The 18,592-nt window shown below is 43.7% G+C and overlaps 1 protein-coding gene across 8 annotated transcripts in view; it reads left to right on the forward strand.

The window, feature by feature from the left end:
- The first annotated feature begins 829 nt into the window (after positions 1–829).
- The window catches only part of LOC115123672 (zinc finger RNA-binding protein), a 54,243-nt gene continuing 36,480 nt past the window's right edge, over positions 830–18,592 (forward strand). For 6 of the 8 annotated variants that reach the window (XM_065011320.1, XM_065011322.1, XM_065011324.1 and 3 more), the window contains exons 1-3: positions 830–938; positions 1,171–1,252; positions 18,165–18,456. In XM_065011320.1, the coding sequence (XP_064867392.1) occupies positions 902–938; positions 1,171–1,252; positions 18,165–18,456 (411 nt within the window). In that variant the 5' untranslated portion in view covers positions 830–901. The remainder of the gene's footprint in view (positions 939–1,170; positions 1,253–18,164; positions 18,457–18,592) is intronic. The other 2 variants (XM_065011321.1, XM_065011327.1) reach the window with 1 other exon arrangement.

The raw sequence follows: 18,592 nt of genomic DNA on the forward strand, positions 1-18,592 counted from the left end.
AACCAAATGATGTACACCTGAGAGAAAAATATAACCAAATGATGTACACCTTAGCCAATGAGAGAAAAATATAACCAAATGATGTACACCTTAGCCAATGAGAGAAAAATATAACCAAATGATGTTGTTAATTTCCTTATAATAGTTCAACACAATGCATAGATACATTTCATATAAATAATCTATTTATTTGCAGTGGTGCAAAGTACTTAAGTAAAAATACTTGAAAGAACCACTTAAGGAGTTTACTTTACTATTTATATTTTTGACTACTTTTACTTCACTACATTCCTAAAGAAAATAAAGTACTTTTTACAACATACATTTCCCTGACACCCAAAAGTGCTAGTTACATTTTGAATGTCTGAGTGTTGGAGTGTGCCTCTGCTTATCCATTCATTTAAAAAAAAATGATACCGTCTCGTTTGCGTAATATAAGGAATTTGAAATGATTCATGCTTTTACCTTTGATACTTAATATTTTAGAAATTAAATTTACTTTCGATACTGAAAAATCAAATCAAATGTTATTTGTCACATACACATGTTTAGCAGATGTTATTGCCGGTGTAGCGAAAATATACAGTACGTAATATCAAATACTTTTTTACTTTTACTCAAGTAATATTTTACTTGTTGACTTTCACATTTACTTGAGTCATTCTCTATTAAAGTATGACAACTGGGTACTTTTTCCACCACTGATAATTTGATATTATGGTTTGACCAAGTCGGTCGACATCGGAAAAAAAATAAAAATAATCAGAGGCCTAATAGAACTACAATTCCCATGTATATCTGCATGCAGTGCGCATGTTCGCCTGGTCCATTTCCTGGTCCGACCTTCTCATATAAATACGCAGGGTTACAAGACAAGAGTTCGTCAGAAAATACGAACCCAATGATTCCTATATGTCCAGTGGTCTCCTTCACCTATGGTGAGTTAACGTTAATAAAATCGATTAAATTAGGTAACAAGACTTAACAATTAATCATTTATAACATTTACGAGGAAAGCTGGGGGTGGGTTTATCGGTGTGTCCTTGAAGTGCTCTTTCTGCCTGTTTTAACGCCTCCGCCGTGTACTGTATGCGGGGCTCTTGCTTTAAACAGTAGCTAGCTACCTAACCCACCGTTCACCCTCGATGTATCTTTGTCCCCTTTCTGCAGTGCCCAGCCGGCTTGGTGAAGATGCCAAAATGGCTACCGGCAACTACTTTGGATTTACCCACGGTGGTGCTGCACAGTACAGGTAGGATATGACTCCTTGGAATTGGAAATATGCGATCCATCACCGCGGGAACCCAATTTTAAAAGGACGGTCGGTGCTATCAGGGATCCTAGGGACCTTCACTACCTTTAACCCTAACCTAGCCAATATTTTTTTTTTTTTTTAAACACTTCAATGGGGGGAAGGGGGGGAGGGCACACGTCCCAAGGATCCCGGACCTTTAAAGGATTCCCCAGAGGAAGTTGCGGCCTCCACTTTGCCGTAATATCCTGTCCTCTTTGGGAAATGCACGTTTTGGTTCCACCTCCGATTTAATTAGAAGGTTACTTATACATATTCAATAATTGGTTGTGGGAAATTACGCATGGAGTTAATAGTCAATCAATCAAATTTTATAAAGCCCTTTTTTATATTTATATATATATATATATATTTTACATCAGCCGATGTCAGTGCTGTACAGAAACCCAGCCTAAAACCCCAAACAGTAAGCAATGCAGATGTAGAAGCATGGTGGCTAGGAATAAACATCAACAAATGGGGCACTGACAGTTGTCAGTGTAGCTAGCATGGTAACATTAGCAAACTAGCTATCTTGCTAACCATATGTAACTTAGCTAACTAACTAATCAAATGAACGTTTATTTGTCACGTGCGCCGAACACAACAGGTGTAGTAGACCTTATAGTGAAATGCTTACTAACCAATAGTGATTTTCAATTTTCAACAAAAAAAAAGGTATTAGGTGAACAACCATAAGGAAAGAAATAAAAACAGTGAAAAATAACAGTAGGGAGGCTATAATGTTATCTGTTGCTGTTACAGAAAAATGACTACATGGCATTCACAAGATTAGGTTCTGGAGCTGGATTTGTTAAGTAAAACGTCAACACCGATGGAAACCACTGGCGTATCTTTTGAATTTACCATCTATTGTTATCTCAAGTTTTGTCATATCCCATAAATGGTCAAATCTGCCAGTTTATGCTTGATCCAAAAATATGGTCAGGGGCTTTGTCTGGAGGGGGTGAGCGGAGCACAGGCCTAATTGATCTCCGTACCCCACATTTTGTGACAGTGCAGCTCTGCTCTGTTAGCTCCACATTGACATGATTGGTTGATGGTAGGTCATTGACATGATTGGTTGATGGTAGGTCATTGACATGATTGGTTGATGGTAGGTCATTGACATGATTGGTTGATGGTAGGTCATTGACATGATTGGTTGATGGGGGCATCAGTTCCAATATAAACACTCAACAGCTCTGCTCAGTATAAATGACCTGACTTCTGTAGATACAGAAGAGCCTTGAACTTCACAGCGGTTTCTGATTTAATAAACAACGGTTGGTAAGCGTTAACATTCAAATAAAACCCAGTCCTGAAACTAAATGCTGCTGGAAAAATACATGTATTTTATTTATTTTATTTATTTAACCTTTTATTTAACTAGGCAAGTCGGTTAAGAACAAATTCTTATTTACAATGACGACCTACCAAAAGGCCTCCTGCGGTGAGTGCTGGGATAAAAAATAAATATATAAAACACGCATCACGACAAGACCGACAACACTACATAAAAAGAAACCTAAGACGACAACACAGCATGGTGACAACACAGCGTGGTACAGACAACACAGCGTGGTGACGACACAGCGTGGTGACGACACAGCGTGGTGACGACACAGCGTGGTGGCGACACAGCGTGGTGGCGACACAGCATCGTGGTGACAACACAGCATGGTACAGACAACACAGCGTGGTGACAACACAGCGTGGTGACAACACAGCGTGGTGACAAGTGACAACACAGCGTGGTGACAACACAGCGTGGTGGCAACGTGGCAACACAGCGTGGTGGCAACACAGCGTGGTGGCAACACAGCGTGGTGGCAACACAGCATCGTGGTGGCAACACAGCATCGTGGTGGCAACACAGCATGGTGGCAACACAGCATGGTGGCAACACAGCGTGGTGGCAACACAGCGTGGTGGCAACACATCGTGGTGACAACACAGCATCGTGGTGACAACACAGCATGGTACAGACAACACAGCGTGGTGACAAGTGACAACACAGCATGGTACAGACAACACAGCGTGGTGACAAGTGACAACACAGCGTGGTGACAACACAGCGTGGTGACAACACAGCATCGTGGTGACAACACAGCATCGTGGTGACAACACAGCATCGTGGTGACACAGCGTGGTGGCAACACAGCATCGTGGTGACAACACAGCATGGTACAGACAACACAGCGTGGTGGCAACACAACGTGGTGACAAGTGACAACACAGCGTGGTGACAAGTGACAACACAGCGTGGTGACAAGTGACAACACAGCATGGTGACAACACAGCGTGGTGGCAACACAGCGTGGTGGCAACACAGCGTGGTGGCAACACAGCGTGGTGGCAACACAGCATGGTGACAACACAGCATCGTGGTGGCAACACAGCATGGTACAGGCAACACAGCGTGGTGACAAGTGACAACACAGCATGGTGGCAACACAGCGTGGTGGCAACACAGCATGGTGACAACACAGCATCGTGGTGACAACACAGCATGGTACAGACAACACAGCATGGTGACAACACAGCATGGTACAGACAACACAGCGTGGTGACAAGTGACAACACAGCGTGGTGACAACACAGCGTGGTGACAACACAGCATCGTGGTGACACAGCGTGGTGGCAACACAGCATGGTGACAACACAGCATCGTGGTGACAACACAGCATGGTACAGACAACACAGCGTGGTGGCAACACAGCGTGGTGACAAGTGACAACACAGCGTGGTGACAACACAGCATCGTGGTGACAACACAGCATGGTACAGACAACACAGCGTGGTGGCAACACAGCGTGGTGACAAGTGACAACACAGCGTGGTGACAAGTGACAACACAGCATGGTGACATGGTGACAACACAGCGTGGTGGCAACACAGCATGGTGGCAACACAGCATGGTGGCAACACAGCATCGTGGTGGCAACACAGCATGGTACAGACAACACAGCGTGGTGGCAACACAGCGTGGTACAGACAACACAGCGTGGTGACAACACAGCATGGTGGCAACACAGCGTGGTGGCAACACAGCATGGTGACAACACAGCATCGTGGTGACAACACAGCATGGTACAGACAACACAGCGTGGTGACAAGTGACAACACAGCGTGGTGACAACACAGCGTGGTGACAACACAGCATGGTGACAACACAGCGTGGTGACAAGTGACAACACAGCGTGGTGACAACACAGCATCGTGGTGACAACACAGCATGGTACAGACAACACAGCGTGGTGGCAACACAGCGTGGTGACAAGTGACAACACAGCGTGGTGACAACACAGCATGGTACAGACAACACAGCGTGGTGACAAGTGACAACACAGCGTGGTGACAACACAGCATGGTACAGACAACACAGCGTGGTGACAAGTGACAACACAGCGTGGTGACAAGTGACAACACAGCGTGGTGACAACACAGCGTGGTACAGACAACAGCACAAAGGGCAAGAAGGTAGAGACAACAATACAATACGCAAAGCAGCCACAACTGTCAGTAAGAGTGTCCATGATTGAGTCTTTGAATGAAGAGATGGAGATTTTATGGTTTTATGGCGGTTGTGGAGCAGTGGCTTCTTCCTTGCTGAGCTGCCTTTCAGGTTATGTCGATATAGGACTCGTTTTACTGTGGATATAGATACTTTTGTACTTGTTTCCTCCAGCATCTTCACAAGGTCCTTTGCTGTTTTTCTGGGATTGATTTTCACTTTTCGCACCAAAGTACGTTCATCTCTAGGAGACTCCTTCCTGAGTGGTATGACAGCTGCGTGGTCCCATGGTGTTTATACTTGCGTACTATTGTTTGTACAGATGAACGTGGTACCTGTTTGGAAATTACTCCCAATGGTGATACAATGATACTCCCAATGAAATTTCTCCCAATGATGAACCAGACTTGTGGAGGTCTACAATTTTTTTTCTGAGGTCTTGGCTGATTCCTTTTGATTTTCCCATGATGTCAAGCAAAGAGGCACTGAGTTTGAAGGTAGGCCTTGAAATACATCCACAGGTACACCTCCAATTGACTCAAATGAAGTCAATTAGCCTATCAGAAGCTTCTAATGACATAATCTTCTAGAATTTTCCAAGCTGTTTAAAGGCACAGTCAACTTAGTGTATGTAAACCTCTGAACCACTGGAATTATGATACAGTGAGTTATAAGTTAAGTAATCTGTCTTTAAACAATTGTTGGAAATATTACTTGTCATGCATACAGTAGATGTCCTATCCCGACTTGCCAAAACTATAGTTTGTTAAAAATAAATTTGTGGAGTAGTTGAAAAATGAGTTTTAATGACTCCAACCTAAGTGGATGTAAACTTCAGACTGCAACTGTAAATGGATGAGAGGTTCCTACTGCCTACTATGTTGATGTAAATTGAGAAGAGCGTGGGGCCTAGGATTGAGCCTTGGTGTCCTCCCTTGGTGACAGGCAGTGGCTGAGACAACATATGTTCTGACTTTATACACTGCAGTCTTTGAGAGAGGTAGTTGGCAAACCAGGCCATAGACTCCTCCGAGACACCAATACTCGTTAGCCGGCCCACAAGAATGGAATGGTCTACCGTATCAAAAGCTTTGGCCAAGTCAATAAAAATAGCAGCACAACATTGCTTAGAATCAAGGGCAATGGTGACATCATTGAGAACCTTTTAAGGTTGCAGTGACACATCCTTAACCTGAGCGGAAACCTTCATGACTCCTGAACATCGACGTGATACGGTCACCGCGACAGCCCCAATGACAGCCCCAATGACAGCCCACTTATAGGTATCTCAGACAAGATTCTCTGGTCTGATGAAACCAAGATGAAACTATTTGGCCTAAATGCCAAGCGTCACATCTGGAGGAAACCTGTCACCATCCCTACGGTGAAGCGTGGTGCATGCTGTGGGATGTTTTTCAGCGGCAGGAACTGGGATACTAGTCCGGATAGATGAACGGAGCAAAGTACAGAGAGATCCTTGATGGAATCCTGCCCCAGAGTGCTCAGGACCTTTGTCTGGGCGAAGGTTCACCTTCCAACAATCGCTGCCAAAAGTACTGACTAAAGGGTTTGAATACTTGTAATATTTCAGTTTTTTTATTTGTAAAAATGTATCTATTGTGTGTAGGTTGACAAGGGGGTAAACTAAATACATTTTAGAATAAGGCTGTAATGTTACAAAATGTGGAAAATGTCAAGGTCTGAATTCTTTCCGAATGAACTGTCTTTGTGTTATTTTGCAATGTTACTTTTTGTTGTAATCTTTTTTTTATTTTATAGAAGTTCTTCCACTTTGACATTTTGGAGCATTTTGTGTAGATTATTGACACAAAATGAAAGTTTTTAAATCTCACGTTTTAACGCAATGTCAAATCTAAGGGGTTTGAATACTTTTGTAAGACTCTGTATCTTGCTGTCACCTATCACAAACCTACCAAAATCACAGCTAATCTAGAGCCCTTTAGGATGATTTGGTTTACTAGAACACAGCTGTAGTAGGCCACCCAATATAGTCCTTTAGAATGATTTGGTTTACTAGAACACAGCTGTAGTAGGCTACCCAATATAGTCCTTTAGGATGATTTGGTTTACTAGAACACAGCTGCTACCCAATATTTCTATCCAAGTCGACTAAAGTTGATAACTTAGATTGTCGTACCAAGAGGGTTGTGTCATTTAACCCATAAACGCACAACAGTTTTAATGAGAAACAGTTCGGCCTGTTAGGTGGTAACGTTTTAATGACATTTTAGTTGTGGGGTGCCGTTTTTAAATGTTTTTTCAGAGCAATTTTCCTGCGTCTCTTTTTGAAAGCACGTTTCCTGCAGCTTAGAGCTCTTTGATGGAAAGCCAAGACTATTCTTCACGGCATTAGCAGGCAGAGCATGGTGGCTCTTTCTGCCCTGTCAGCTTGCTGACCACTGGACAAAATGGCTTCCCCCCTCCCTCTGTTGTCAGAGAGACCAATGGTGTGAAATCGTCCATAAGGAAATGAATGGGGCAACAGTACACCATATCTTCAGTGATTTTAATCTGTGTATAAAACTTTATTTTAATAACTTTTCAAATGAGACAAATCACTAATTTTAAGCATTTAATTCCATTTTTCCAGATATATTACACCAGAAAAGGAAATGTGCTATTTTGTTGTCTTACTGAGTTTGGTTTAAACTATGAGGGAATTGGCACCAAACTACTTTTGACTAATTCTGAGTGCGCATGTTTCTCGACAGAATTCTACTCATTTTGTGGAATGGTCTGTTATGATATCTGGTTCATATATGACCAAAATGCTACCTGTGATACTCAATGTTTCTGCTGCTTTGCAGTTGGCTGTTTTGGGTAGAGATCAGGTATAACTGAAATATCTGCTTTTTAAAATTTTTTTTTAATGCTAAATCTACCTCTTAAGTATTATTTGACATGTGATTAGGATCCACATTTAGATGATGAGCTAAAGCAGGGGGTGCTCTTCCTGGGGATGAGGCAGGGGGTGCTCTTCCTGGGGATGAGGCAGGGGTGCTCTTCCTGGGGATGAGGCAGGGGGTGCTCTTCCTGGGGATGAGGCAGGGGTGCTCTTCCTGGGGATGAGGCAGGGGTGCTCTTCCTGGGGATGAGGCAGGGGGTGCTCTTCCTGGGGATGAGGCAGGGGGTGCTCTTCCTGGGGATGAGGCAGGGGGTGCTCTTCCTGGGGATGAGGCAGGGGGTGCTCTTCCTGGGGATGAGGCAGGGGGGGTGCTCTTCCTGGGGATGAGGCAGGGGCGGTGCTCTTCCTGGGGATGAGGCAGGGGGGTGCTCTTCCTGGGGATGAGGCAGGGGTGCTCTTCCTGGGGATGAGGCAGGGGGTGCTCTTCCTGGGGATGAGGCAGGGGGTGCTCTTCCTGGGGATGAGGCAGGGGCGGGTGCTCTTCCTGGGGATGAGGCAGGGGCGGGTGCTCTTCCTGGGGATGAGGCAGGGGCGGGTGCTCTTCCTGGGGATGAGGCAGGGGCGGGTGCTCTTCCTGGGGATGGGGCGGGTGCTCTTCCTGGGGATGGGGCGGGTGCTCTTCCTGGGGATGGGGCGGGTGCTCTTCCTGGGGATGGGGCGGGTGCTCTTCCTGGGGATGGGGCGGGTGCTCTTCCTGGGGATGGGGCGGGTGCTCTTCCCGGGGATGAAACCGAACATAATACAGAACATTAATAGACCAGAAAGGACAGAACTCCACAGAGCTCCGACAGGGACGTTGACCCACGTTGTTGTTGTGACTCTGTACTGCAGCACTTTGGATTTGTAATGATACAATGTGACTGAGGTTTAAGTGCAGATTGTCAGCTTCTTAATTTTAAGGTATTTTCCATATCAGGTGAGCTGTTTAGACAATTACAGCATGTCTACCTATTTTTTTTATTTTAGGTGTAGTAAAAAGTTTATTATTTGTTCACATTCCTACCAATCGATGTCTACGTCAAGCTTGTGAGTACAAATATTCTGTTTTTTTGTTTTGGTTATATTTCAGGTAAAAAAATTAAAAAATTGCACCGATTAGAAATAAATGGTTGATATTGTGTCGCTTTAAAAAAAAAATTGTAAATAAGAATATAATATGTTTCTAAACACTTCATTTAAAGTGGCTGCTACCATGACTACAGATAATCCTGACTGAATCATGAATACTTGAGTGAGGAACGTTAGACGCACAAATATCAGATCTCAGAGGGATGTTAACCCCTCACCATTAGTCTCCATTACAGTAACAGGGAACGTAAACCTTCCGATCTCAGAGGGATGTTAACCCCTCACCATTACAGTCTCCATTACAGTAACAGGGAACGTAAACCTTCCGATCTCAGAGGGATGTTAACCCCTCACCATTACAGTCTCCATTACAGTAACAGGGAACGTAAACCTTCCGATCTCAGAGGGATGTTAACCCCTCACCATTACAGTCTCCATTACAGTAACAGGGAACGTAAACCTTCCGATCTCAGAGGGATGTTAACCCCTCACCATTACAGTAACAGGGAACGTAAACCTTCCGATCTCAGAGGGATGTTAACCCCTCACCATTACAGTAACAGGGAACGTCAAACCTTCCAATCTCAGAGGGATGTTAACCCCTCACCATTACAGTCTCCATTACAGTAACAGGGAATGTAAACCTTCCAATCTCAGAGGGATGTTAACCCCTCACCATTAGTCTCCATTACAGTAACAGGGAACGTCAAACCTTCCGATCTCAGAGGGATGTTAACCCCTCACCATTAGTCTCCATTACAGTAACAGGGAACGTAAACCTTCCGATCTCAGAGGGATGTTAACCCCTCACCATTACAGTCTCCATTACAGTAACAGGGAATGTAAACCTTCCAATCCCAGAGGAATGTTAACCCCTCACCATTACAGTCTCCATTACAGTAACAGGGAAGTAAACCTTCCAATCTCAGAGGGATGTTGGGGAATTTTATTTTATTTTTGTATTTTTTTACAGACACTTGACTGCTATTCAACCAGATTTTCCACATGGATCGAACTGTTGCTTCTGGTAAGGGTAACTAGCTGCTAACTCTAGCAGGCTTGTAACTGCATGTCACTAGTCGAACACTGAACTTATCACTGCGGGAAAAGCTGAAACATCAATCAATGGTCGAGTCAGTTCCACTTGCAATTTTTTTTTTTTTTTTTTTTTTTTTGGCAACATTTTTAAATGGGGAAAAAAGTTATTGCAAAGTTATTGCAAATTCAGCAGCGTAGCCTAGTGGTTAGAGCGTTGGACTAGTAACCGGAAGGTTGCAAGTTCAAACCCCCGAGCTGACAAGGTACAAATCTGTCGTTCTGCCCCTGAACAGGCAGTTAACCCACTGTTCCTAGGCCATCATTGAAAATAAGAATTTGTTCTTAACTGACTTGCCTGGTTAAATAAAGGTAAAATAAATAAAATTGTGAAATAGGATTTTAGAAACGCTGTCTTTTATTACTTATTGTCACGACCACAACCTTTCCCCCCCCAACTCCTATTGATATACTTTGTTTTATTAAGTCAGTGTTGCATTGTGGGAAGTTAAAAATACTTTTGTGTGACGTGATTTTAGTCTTTTATTTTTTTTTAAACAAACATTTTGAAATGATAACATTTAATCCAATCAAATGATGAGTATGATGACGGAATCTGATTTCATTGGTCCTTACCTCGCGTGGTCAGCCCTGAGTCAGCCTGACCCAGAGCAGGAAGGAGTCATTACCATAGAAAAATGTACCTGGCTAAAAGGTGAGCCACTTTGATATGACCGGTAATCCCAAGATTAACTCGGAGTTGACTAAAGTTTTTGCTCTTGACATTATGGGTTATTGTCGGACTCTTTTCTCTGTGTATATATATATATATCAATGATGTCACTCCTGATCCACCTCTACGCAGACAACACCATTTTGTATACATCTGGCCCTTTGGACACTGTTAACAAACCTCCAGACGAGCTTCAACGCCATACATCTCTCCTTCCGTGGCCTCCAACTGCTCTTAAACGCTGCCCGCACCCGCCCGATTAGCATCACTACTCTGGACGGCTCTGACTTAGAATATGTGGACAACTATAAATACCTAGGTGTCTGGTTAGACTGTAAACTCTCCCTCCAGACTCACATTAAGCATCTCCAATCCAAAATTAAATCTAGTCGCAACAAAGCCTCCTTCACTCATGCTGCCAAACATACCCTCATAAAACTGACCATCCTACCGATCCTTGACTTCCCCCAAAGCCAATTCCTCCTTTGGCTGTCTTTCCTTCCAGTTCTCTGCTGCCAATGACTGGAATGAATTGCAAAAATTATTGAAGTTGGAGACTTACATCTCCCTCACTAACTTCAAGCATCAGCTGTCAGAGCAGCTTACCGGTCGGTGCAGCTGTACACAGCCCATCTGTAAATAGCCCATCCAACCAACTACCTACCTCATCCCCATATTTGTTTTTCTGCTCTTTTGCACACCAGTATTTCTACTTGCACATCCTCATCTGCACATATATCACTCCGGTTTAAATTGCTGAATTGTAAATACTTTGCCACTATTGGCATTTTTATTGCCCTACCTCCTTACTTAATTTACATAAATAGATACATCTTTGTTATTATTGTTTGTTCTACTTTATCTTGGCGCAGTTGTAAATGAGAACTTGTTTTCCTGGTTAAATAAAGGTGAAAAAAAAAAATAATAATTGTGTAGATTGAAAGGGGGGGGTGATGTTGATCCATTGGCTGTAATTTAACAAAGTGAAGGAATACTTTCTGTATGCCGAGGGATTTCACGTGTTTTCAAAGCTGTGTACATACCGTCACAAGCAAACACCAAGGCGCCGCTCTGCAAACTGTAACATTAATCCTCTCACCAGTCGTTAATCCTCTTTGTCGCGGGTGACGTTTTAACCAAGCATGTTTTTAAAGCGAAATATCACAACCATGTCGTTGTCCCACATTTTGTTGTTACAGCCTGAATTTAAAATAGAATAAAATATATATATATACAGTCAATGGAATTTACGTTTTTGACTTTTTACAAATTAATTTAAAAAATGAAGTCAGTAAGTATTCAAACACTTGTTATTTGCAAGCCCAAATAATAAGTTCAGGACTCAATTTCACAAACCATAATAAGTTGCATTGACTCACTGTGTGCAATAATAGTATTTAACATTTACTTTTAAATCACTACCTCATCTCCACATGCAATTATCTGTAAGGTCGAGCAGTGAATTTCAACCACAAAGACCAGGGAGGTTTTCCAACGCCTCGCAAGGAAGGGCACCTCTTGGTAGCAAACATTGAATATCCCTTTGAGTATGGGTGATGTTATTATTTACACTTTGGATGGTGTATCTATACACCCAGTCACTACAAAGATACAGGCGTCCTTCCTAACATAGTTGCCGGAGAGGAAGGAAACTGCTCAGGGATTTCACCATGAGGCCAATGGTGACTTTAAAACAGTTACAGAGTTTAATGGCTGTGATAGGAGAAACCCGAGGATGGATCAACAACATTGTAGTTACTCCACAATACTAACCTAAATGACAGAGTTTAATGAAGGAAGCCTGTACAGAAAACATATAATCCAAAACATGGATCCTGTTTTCAACAAGGCACTTAAGTAATACTGCAAAAAAATTGTGATGAAGCAATTGACTTTTTTGTTCTGAATACAAAGTGTTATGTTTGAGGAAAATCCAATACATCACGTTACTGAGTACTAGTGACCTTTCGGCAGGGCAATGAACTAAAACACGAAGACAAATCTACACTGGAGTTGATTACCAAGTCCAAGTTAGTTTTGACTTAAGTCTACTTGAAATCTACGGCAAAGACCTGAATGGTTGTCTAGCAATGATCAACAACCTATTTGACAGAGCTTGAAGAATTTTGAAAAGAATAATTGGCAAAATGTTGGCCAATCCAGGTGTGCGAAGCTCTTAGATTTACCCAGAAACACTCGCAGCTGTAACCGCTGCCAAAGGTGCTTCTACAAAGTATTGACTCAGAGGTATGAATAATTACGTAAATTCGATTTCTGTATTTAATTTTCAATATATATATTGAAAGTTCACTGTCATTATGGTGTATTGTGTGTAAATTGGGTTAGGGAATGTATTTAATTCACTTTAAATTCACACTGTAATACAACATAATGGGTCTGAATACTTTATGAAGGCTAAAAAAGCCGTCCCCCCCGTCCCCCACTTCGGCCAATCAGATCACGTCTCTCGGTTCCTACTCCCCGCCTACAAGCAGCAACTTGAGGTAGTCGCCAACGCACAGAAATGTTAGGCGCTGGACAGAGGAGGCAGACTTAATGCTGCAGGACTGTTTTTGAGAATACTGATTGGAGTAGGTTCAAAGATTCATCCACCCAGGACTCCTGAACATCGTTAGTGACGGGCCTCATTAAGAAATGTGTTTTTATGTACTAGGGCTGATCCTATCCTCCAACGTAAGGTGATATATCGATATCATGTTTTGAGGGCGACTATTCCTTTGCTTCTGTGCTGAATGACTGTTGGCTGTGTGCGCCTTCCCATTTGTTTTATATAACGCCAAGCCCCTCCCCTGCCACTCACACCAAGCCCCTCCCCTTGCCACTCACACCAAGCCCCTCCCCCTGCCACTCACACCAAGCCCCTCCCCCTGCCACTCACACCAAGCCCCTCCCCCTGCCACTCACACCAAGCCCCTCCCCTGCCACTCACACCAAGCCCCTCCCCTCACACCAAGCCCCTCCCCTGCCACTCACACCAAGCCCCTCCCCTGACACTCACACCAAGCCCCTCCCCTGCCACTCACAACAACAAAGATGAGAGATCACTTCTTCCTCGCTGACAAGCGGTTTCAACTCTATTTGAATTTTGAGGTTTGGCCCAAACATAATGGGTCATATGGACACAAACACATTGACTTTACTGTAATACAGAACTTAACTTTTCTAGCGATTAAAAATATATATATTTTTAATATATATATTATTCTTTTAAATGTATCCCCCCCCTTGTCTCAACTCCTCAAATCGCCAAGCAGACGCTACTAAAACGGGATTATGAATGAACATTTTTGGTGGTTTGTGGTGGTTCCTTGTACCGCTAGCAACATTTCAGCCAAAGACTGTTATACTAGCTGTCTGTTTTACTAGCTGTCTGTTTTACTAGCTGTCTGTTTTACTAGCTGTCTATTCTATACTAGCTGTCTATGCTATACACATTTTTATAAAAACACAGAACACAAATATGAGAAATAAGGTAGGCCCACTTGATTTCAACATATTTGAACAAAGTGAACAGGTTAACATGCTGTTCGAGACAGATCGAAGGGTGTGTAGATTAAAATGTAACTGTTTTACCCTGTTAGCTAGCAAATAAAGCCTAGTTGGCTGAACATGAAATCTAAAGATTAGCTGGCTACTCGCTTGTGCTTGAGAGATTGTTTGAGACTGGTGTTAATGTTTTTAATGCCACAAGAAGTTAGTCATTATTAGTGAATGTGGTAAAATTAACAGTAAAAGGTATTTTCATACACTTGATCAGCGACTATTTAAAAAAAAAAAACTGTGTTAAACCATTTTAATAAAATTATTAGTGGGTGTTATGGTTGTGGAAGGCTCATATTTGAGCTTTATTTAGGTATAATTTCACAAACCCTGAATTAGATTTATTGCGGACCATTTGAAATGCAGTGTATTGGACTATTTGGAGAAAATGGTGAATCACATTTTGAGGAAATTGAGAAGATTTTTAGACTATAAACCCCTAGATGAACGGAGACATCCGTACCATGCTGCCCGTGCATTCAATGTCAGCAGAAATTAACCCTGGTGACCCAGTGACACGCGACGATTACGAGGCAGGCAGGTACGACCTCCTTCAAAACCATTAGGGGCGCATAAAGACAATAGACTTGAATTGAAGTTCGACAACACACTCTACGCATCTGCAAAGACTACAGACCTATCACAGACTACAAAGACCAATCCCCACTGACTCCACCCTCCCAGACGAGCTAAACGCATTCTCTTCCCGCTTCGAGGCAGACGATGCAGAGCCATCCAGGAAGACCTCCGGACGACCAGGTGCTTTCCGCCTTCTGAAACTTTCTATCTCTCGAGTGAATCACAAAGCCACGGGCCCAGATGGCATCCCTGGTCACGTCCTCCCGAGTCGTCCGTGCTGGCGGGCATCTTCTCTGACATATTCAACGGTGTCCCTCTCCCAGGCTGTCGTCCCCACCTGTTTTCCAAGGACACCATCACAGTGTCCAATATGATCAATCAAGGTGACTGTCGCACTCACCTCGGTCATCATGAAGTGCTTTGAGAGGCTGGTCATTAAGGCCAGCATGCCAGGCCCACTGGACCCATTCCAATCAGCCTCCCGCTCCAGCAGATCCACAGAAGATGCTATTTCCATCACTATTCACACAGCCCTAACACACCTGGACAACAGGAACACCTATATGAGAATGTTGTTCATTGACCACAGTTCAGCGTTCAACACCATTGTTTCACTCCAAGCTCAGAGCTCTGGACCCTCTGCCACTGGGTCCTGGTCTTCCTGACGGGCAGACCACCGGCCGACGTGAGGATCGGCAACACCTCCTCCACTCGTAACAGAGGTGTACTGGTGTACTCCTGGTTTACCCACGACTACGAGGTGATGCGTAAACGAACTGGTTCACCCACGACTACGAGGTGACGCGTAACGAACTGGTTCACCCACGACTACGAGGTGACTCGTAACGAACTGGTTCACCCACGACTACGAGGTGACGCGTAACGAACTGGTTCACCCACGACTACGAGGTGACTCGTAACGAACTGGTTCACCCACGACTACGAGGTGACGCGTAAACGAACTGGTTCACCCACGACTACGAGGTGATGAACTCCGTCAAGTGTGCTAACCATTGTTATAGGCCTGATGATCAACGACGAGTCGGCCTATAGAAAGTCTACTTATCTCCCAGGACAAATTTTTAGCTAACTAGCTAGCTAAATTTCCATGAATGTTTATTTTTTGTTGTTGTTATAGTTGGTTCAGAGTGTTTCGATATTTCAACCTGCGTGTCCTGACCTCGTCTGGTGTGGATGAACAAAATCAACATGGCGTACGTGCCCAATGTAGTCAGCATCGTCAAAGACCCCACACATCCCAGCCACGAGCTGTTCACTCCCTTAGCGCCTGCCCAACGTTATCCGAACATGAAGTCTGATACCATTTAGGCTCTGAGTTTCTGTCTACAAGCCATCAGACTGTTGAACAGTTAAACTGGACTGACCTGCTCTGATTCCACACACACACACACACGCACACACACACGCATCACAACTGCTACTACTAACATTAGGTTCTTCGTCTTCACAATTTTAAACACTTGCTCCTTTTCCCAAAACGTGTGTTTGGACTATAAATTGTGCCTTCCTTTATTATACTGATGCTAAAAATATTTGTTCTATTCTACCGAGACATTTCACTTTTTATCTTTCATGATTGTATTGTTGCGTTGTCCAGAAGGACCCGGCAAGTAAGCGTTTCATTGGCTGGTGTATCCCGTACATAGGATTTTAATAAAACATGAAGCGCCATTTTGAATGATTTTAAAACGGGCTCATTGAGACTGACATCAAGATGGATGCCCTTCTTCTTATAGACCAGACCTCTCTGCACATCTTGGAATTAGTTGGCGTTTAGAAAGGCAGTGTTTGTCAGCGCATGGTGACACGACTTGCATGTGAACGTTCTGTAGTTGATTTTCTTCTATGTTTTGAGGAATGGGCACGCAAGCGCAAGGCTATATGGGTAATAAATGCAAGGCTATATGGGTAATAAATCCATACTGTGATTTAAATGGACTGAGTTGACGCATTTAATGAATAAAAACTTGTAGACGTCTTTTTTTTTAATGACTTTTTAAAAAACTACTACCATACAAAAATTAACGCAACATGCAAAAATTTCAACTTATTTTGTAATTGAGCCTTTTTTTATTTAACTAGGCAAGTCTGTTATTAAGAACTAATTCTTATTGACAATGACTGCCTACCCCGGGCCAAACCCGGACGACGCTGGGCCAATTATGTGCCGCCCTATGGACTCCCAATCACGGCTAGATGTGATACAGCCTGGATATGAACCAGGGGCTGTAGTGACGCCTCTTGCGCTGAGATGCAGTGTCTTAGATCTCCAATCGGGAGCCCACTAGACGGACCTGGTCAACGGTAGTGCTTAGTCTGTGTGTTGGAAGGAGTAGGCCAGGGGCTACACACTGCACTCTCCTCACTCAGAGACCTCTTTTGGTCTGCTGCTCATCAGGGAAATAATCAAAGGATTTTCCTGAATACCTCCATTCTCTCGCCTCCGCGCTTTGCCTTGCTCGCTCGCTCTGTCGCTCGCTCTGTCGCTCGTTCTCTTTCCTGTTCTTTCTTTCCTTTCCTATTTCAACACCTGGCTCTCCATTTTTGATGCAGTGATTTCTCTCTTGCTCGCTCAGTGAGTGTTAAATATTCAAGGCATTCCTTAAATCATTCTTCATTTTTAAACATGCTGACAGCCTGCCTTCTTTCTACAGGGTTATTTTTAGAAACCTAAGGAAGCATATAAGGCTGGCTTTCATTTCCTAAATTGATAAAACATTTTAATTAAATTGATGAATGATATAGGTCCTTCAAACTGTATGCCAGTGCATTTGTTTTCATTGTTCCATTTAGACCTCTTGGGACACCAGCCTTCTAATTGTAGTTGACACATTGTGGTTTTTGACTCAACCGTCTTGAAGTGGGAGTTGAGCCAATCAGTGGACTTGTGGCGAGGAGAAACAACTATCTCGCTCTCCTCTGCCAATCAACAAGGCATGTTGATTGGCTGGTAGCCTAGTCGTCAGATCTGATGGATAAGGTCAGAGATGGCGATCTGAAACAAGCTCCATAGTTTTGAGTTCAGTTTCCACATTTTCTACAGTAAAATGGACATTGACTCCAGTAATTAAATTATTCAGAACAAAATTTTACATTTTTCGCTAGATTATCCACATAAAGACACCAACTAATTTAGAATAATCATTAGCCCTAAATTTAACCCCCCCCCCAAAAAATGTGTCTTTGAGACCATCTCAATTTAATTTAGGATTCACCAGAGTTTAAGACTCTGTACTTTAGGTTTCAGGAAATGACAATTAAATGAAAAAAAAAAATGCTCCAAATTCCTTAGGGGGATGTTGACTCACACCCTCCGGAACCCCCCTACCCATCCCTGGCCTACATCAGCACCACCACAATGTCGCCACAGCCTCGGTACTGACTTTCCTTCTCAGCAGAGTCAGACCTGATCTCTCTCTCTCTCCCTCTCCAGTCAGCAGCCAGCTGCGGGGGTGGCCTACACCCACCCTACCACCGTGGCCAGCTACACCGTACACCAGGCACCGATGGCGGCCCACTCCGTGGCAGCAGCCTATGCTCCCACCGGCGCCACAGTCGCCGTAGCCAGGCCTGCCCCTGTCGCCGTGGCAGCAGCAGCCACTGCCGCAGCCTACGGAGGGTACCAGGCGGCGCACGCCACCGCAGACTACGGCTACGCACGCCAGCCGGACGTCCCCCCGCCGCCCCCCCCTGTCACGTCCCAGAACTACCAGGTAGGATACCAGGTAACTAACATTCCACCTCAATGTTATATTCAACATGTTAGTGTTTTGGAGTGTTCATTTCATCTTTAACGCTTTCTTAAACCCGGGCTGGGCGGTGTTCTGAGGCAGTTTTAACACTAACCCAAAAAGGGAAAAC

The sequence above is a fragment of the Oncorhynchus nerka genome, linkage group LG27, assembly GCF_034236695.1.
Source record: "Oncorhynchus nerka isolate Pitt River linkage group LG27, Oner_Uvic_2.0, whole genome shotgun sequence".
In the NCBI taxonomy this organism is placed as follows: Eukaryota; Metazoa; Chordata; class Actinopteri; order Salmoniformes; family Salmonidae; genus Oncorhynchus; species Oncorhynchus nerka.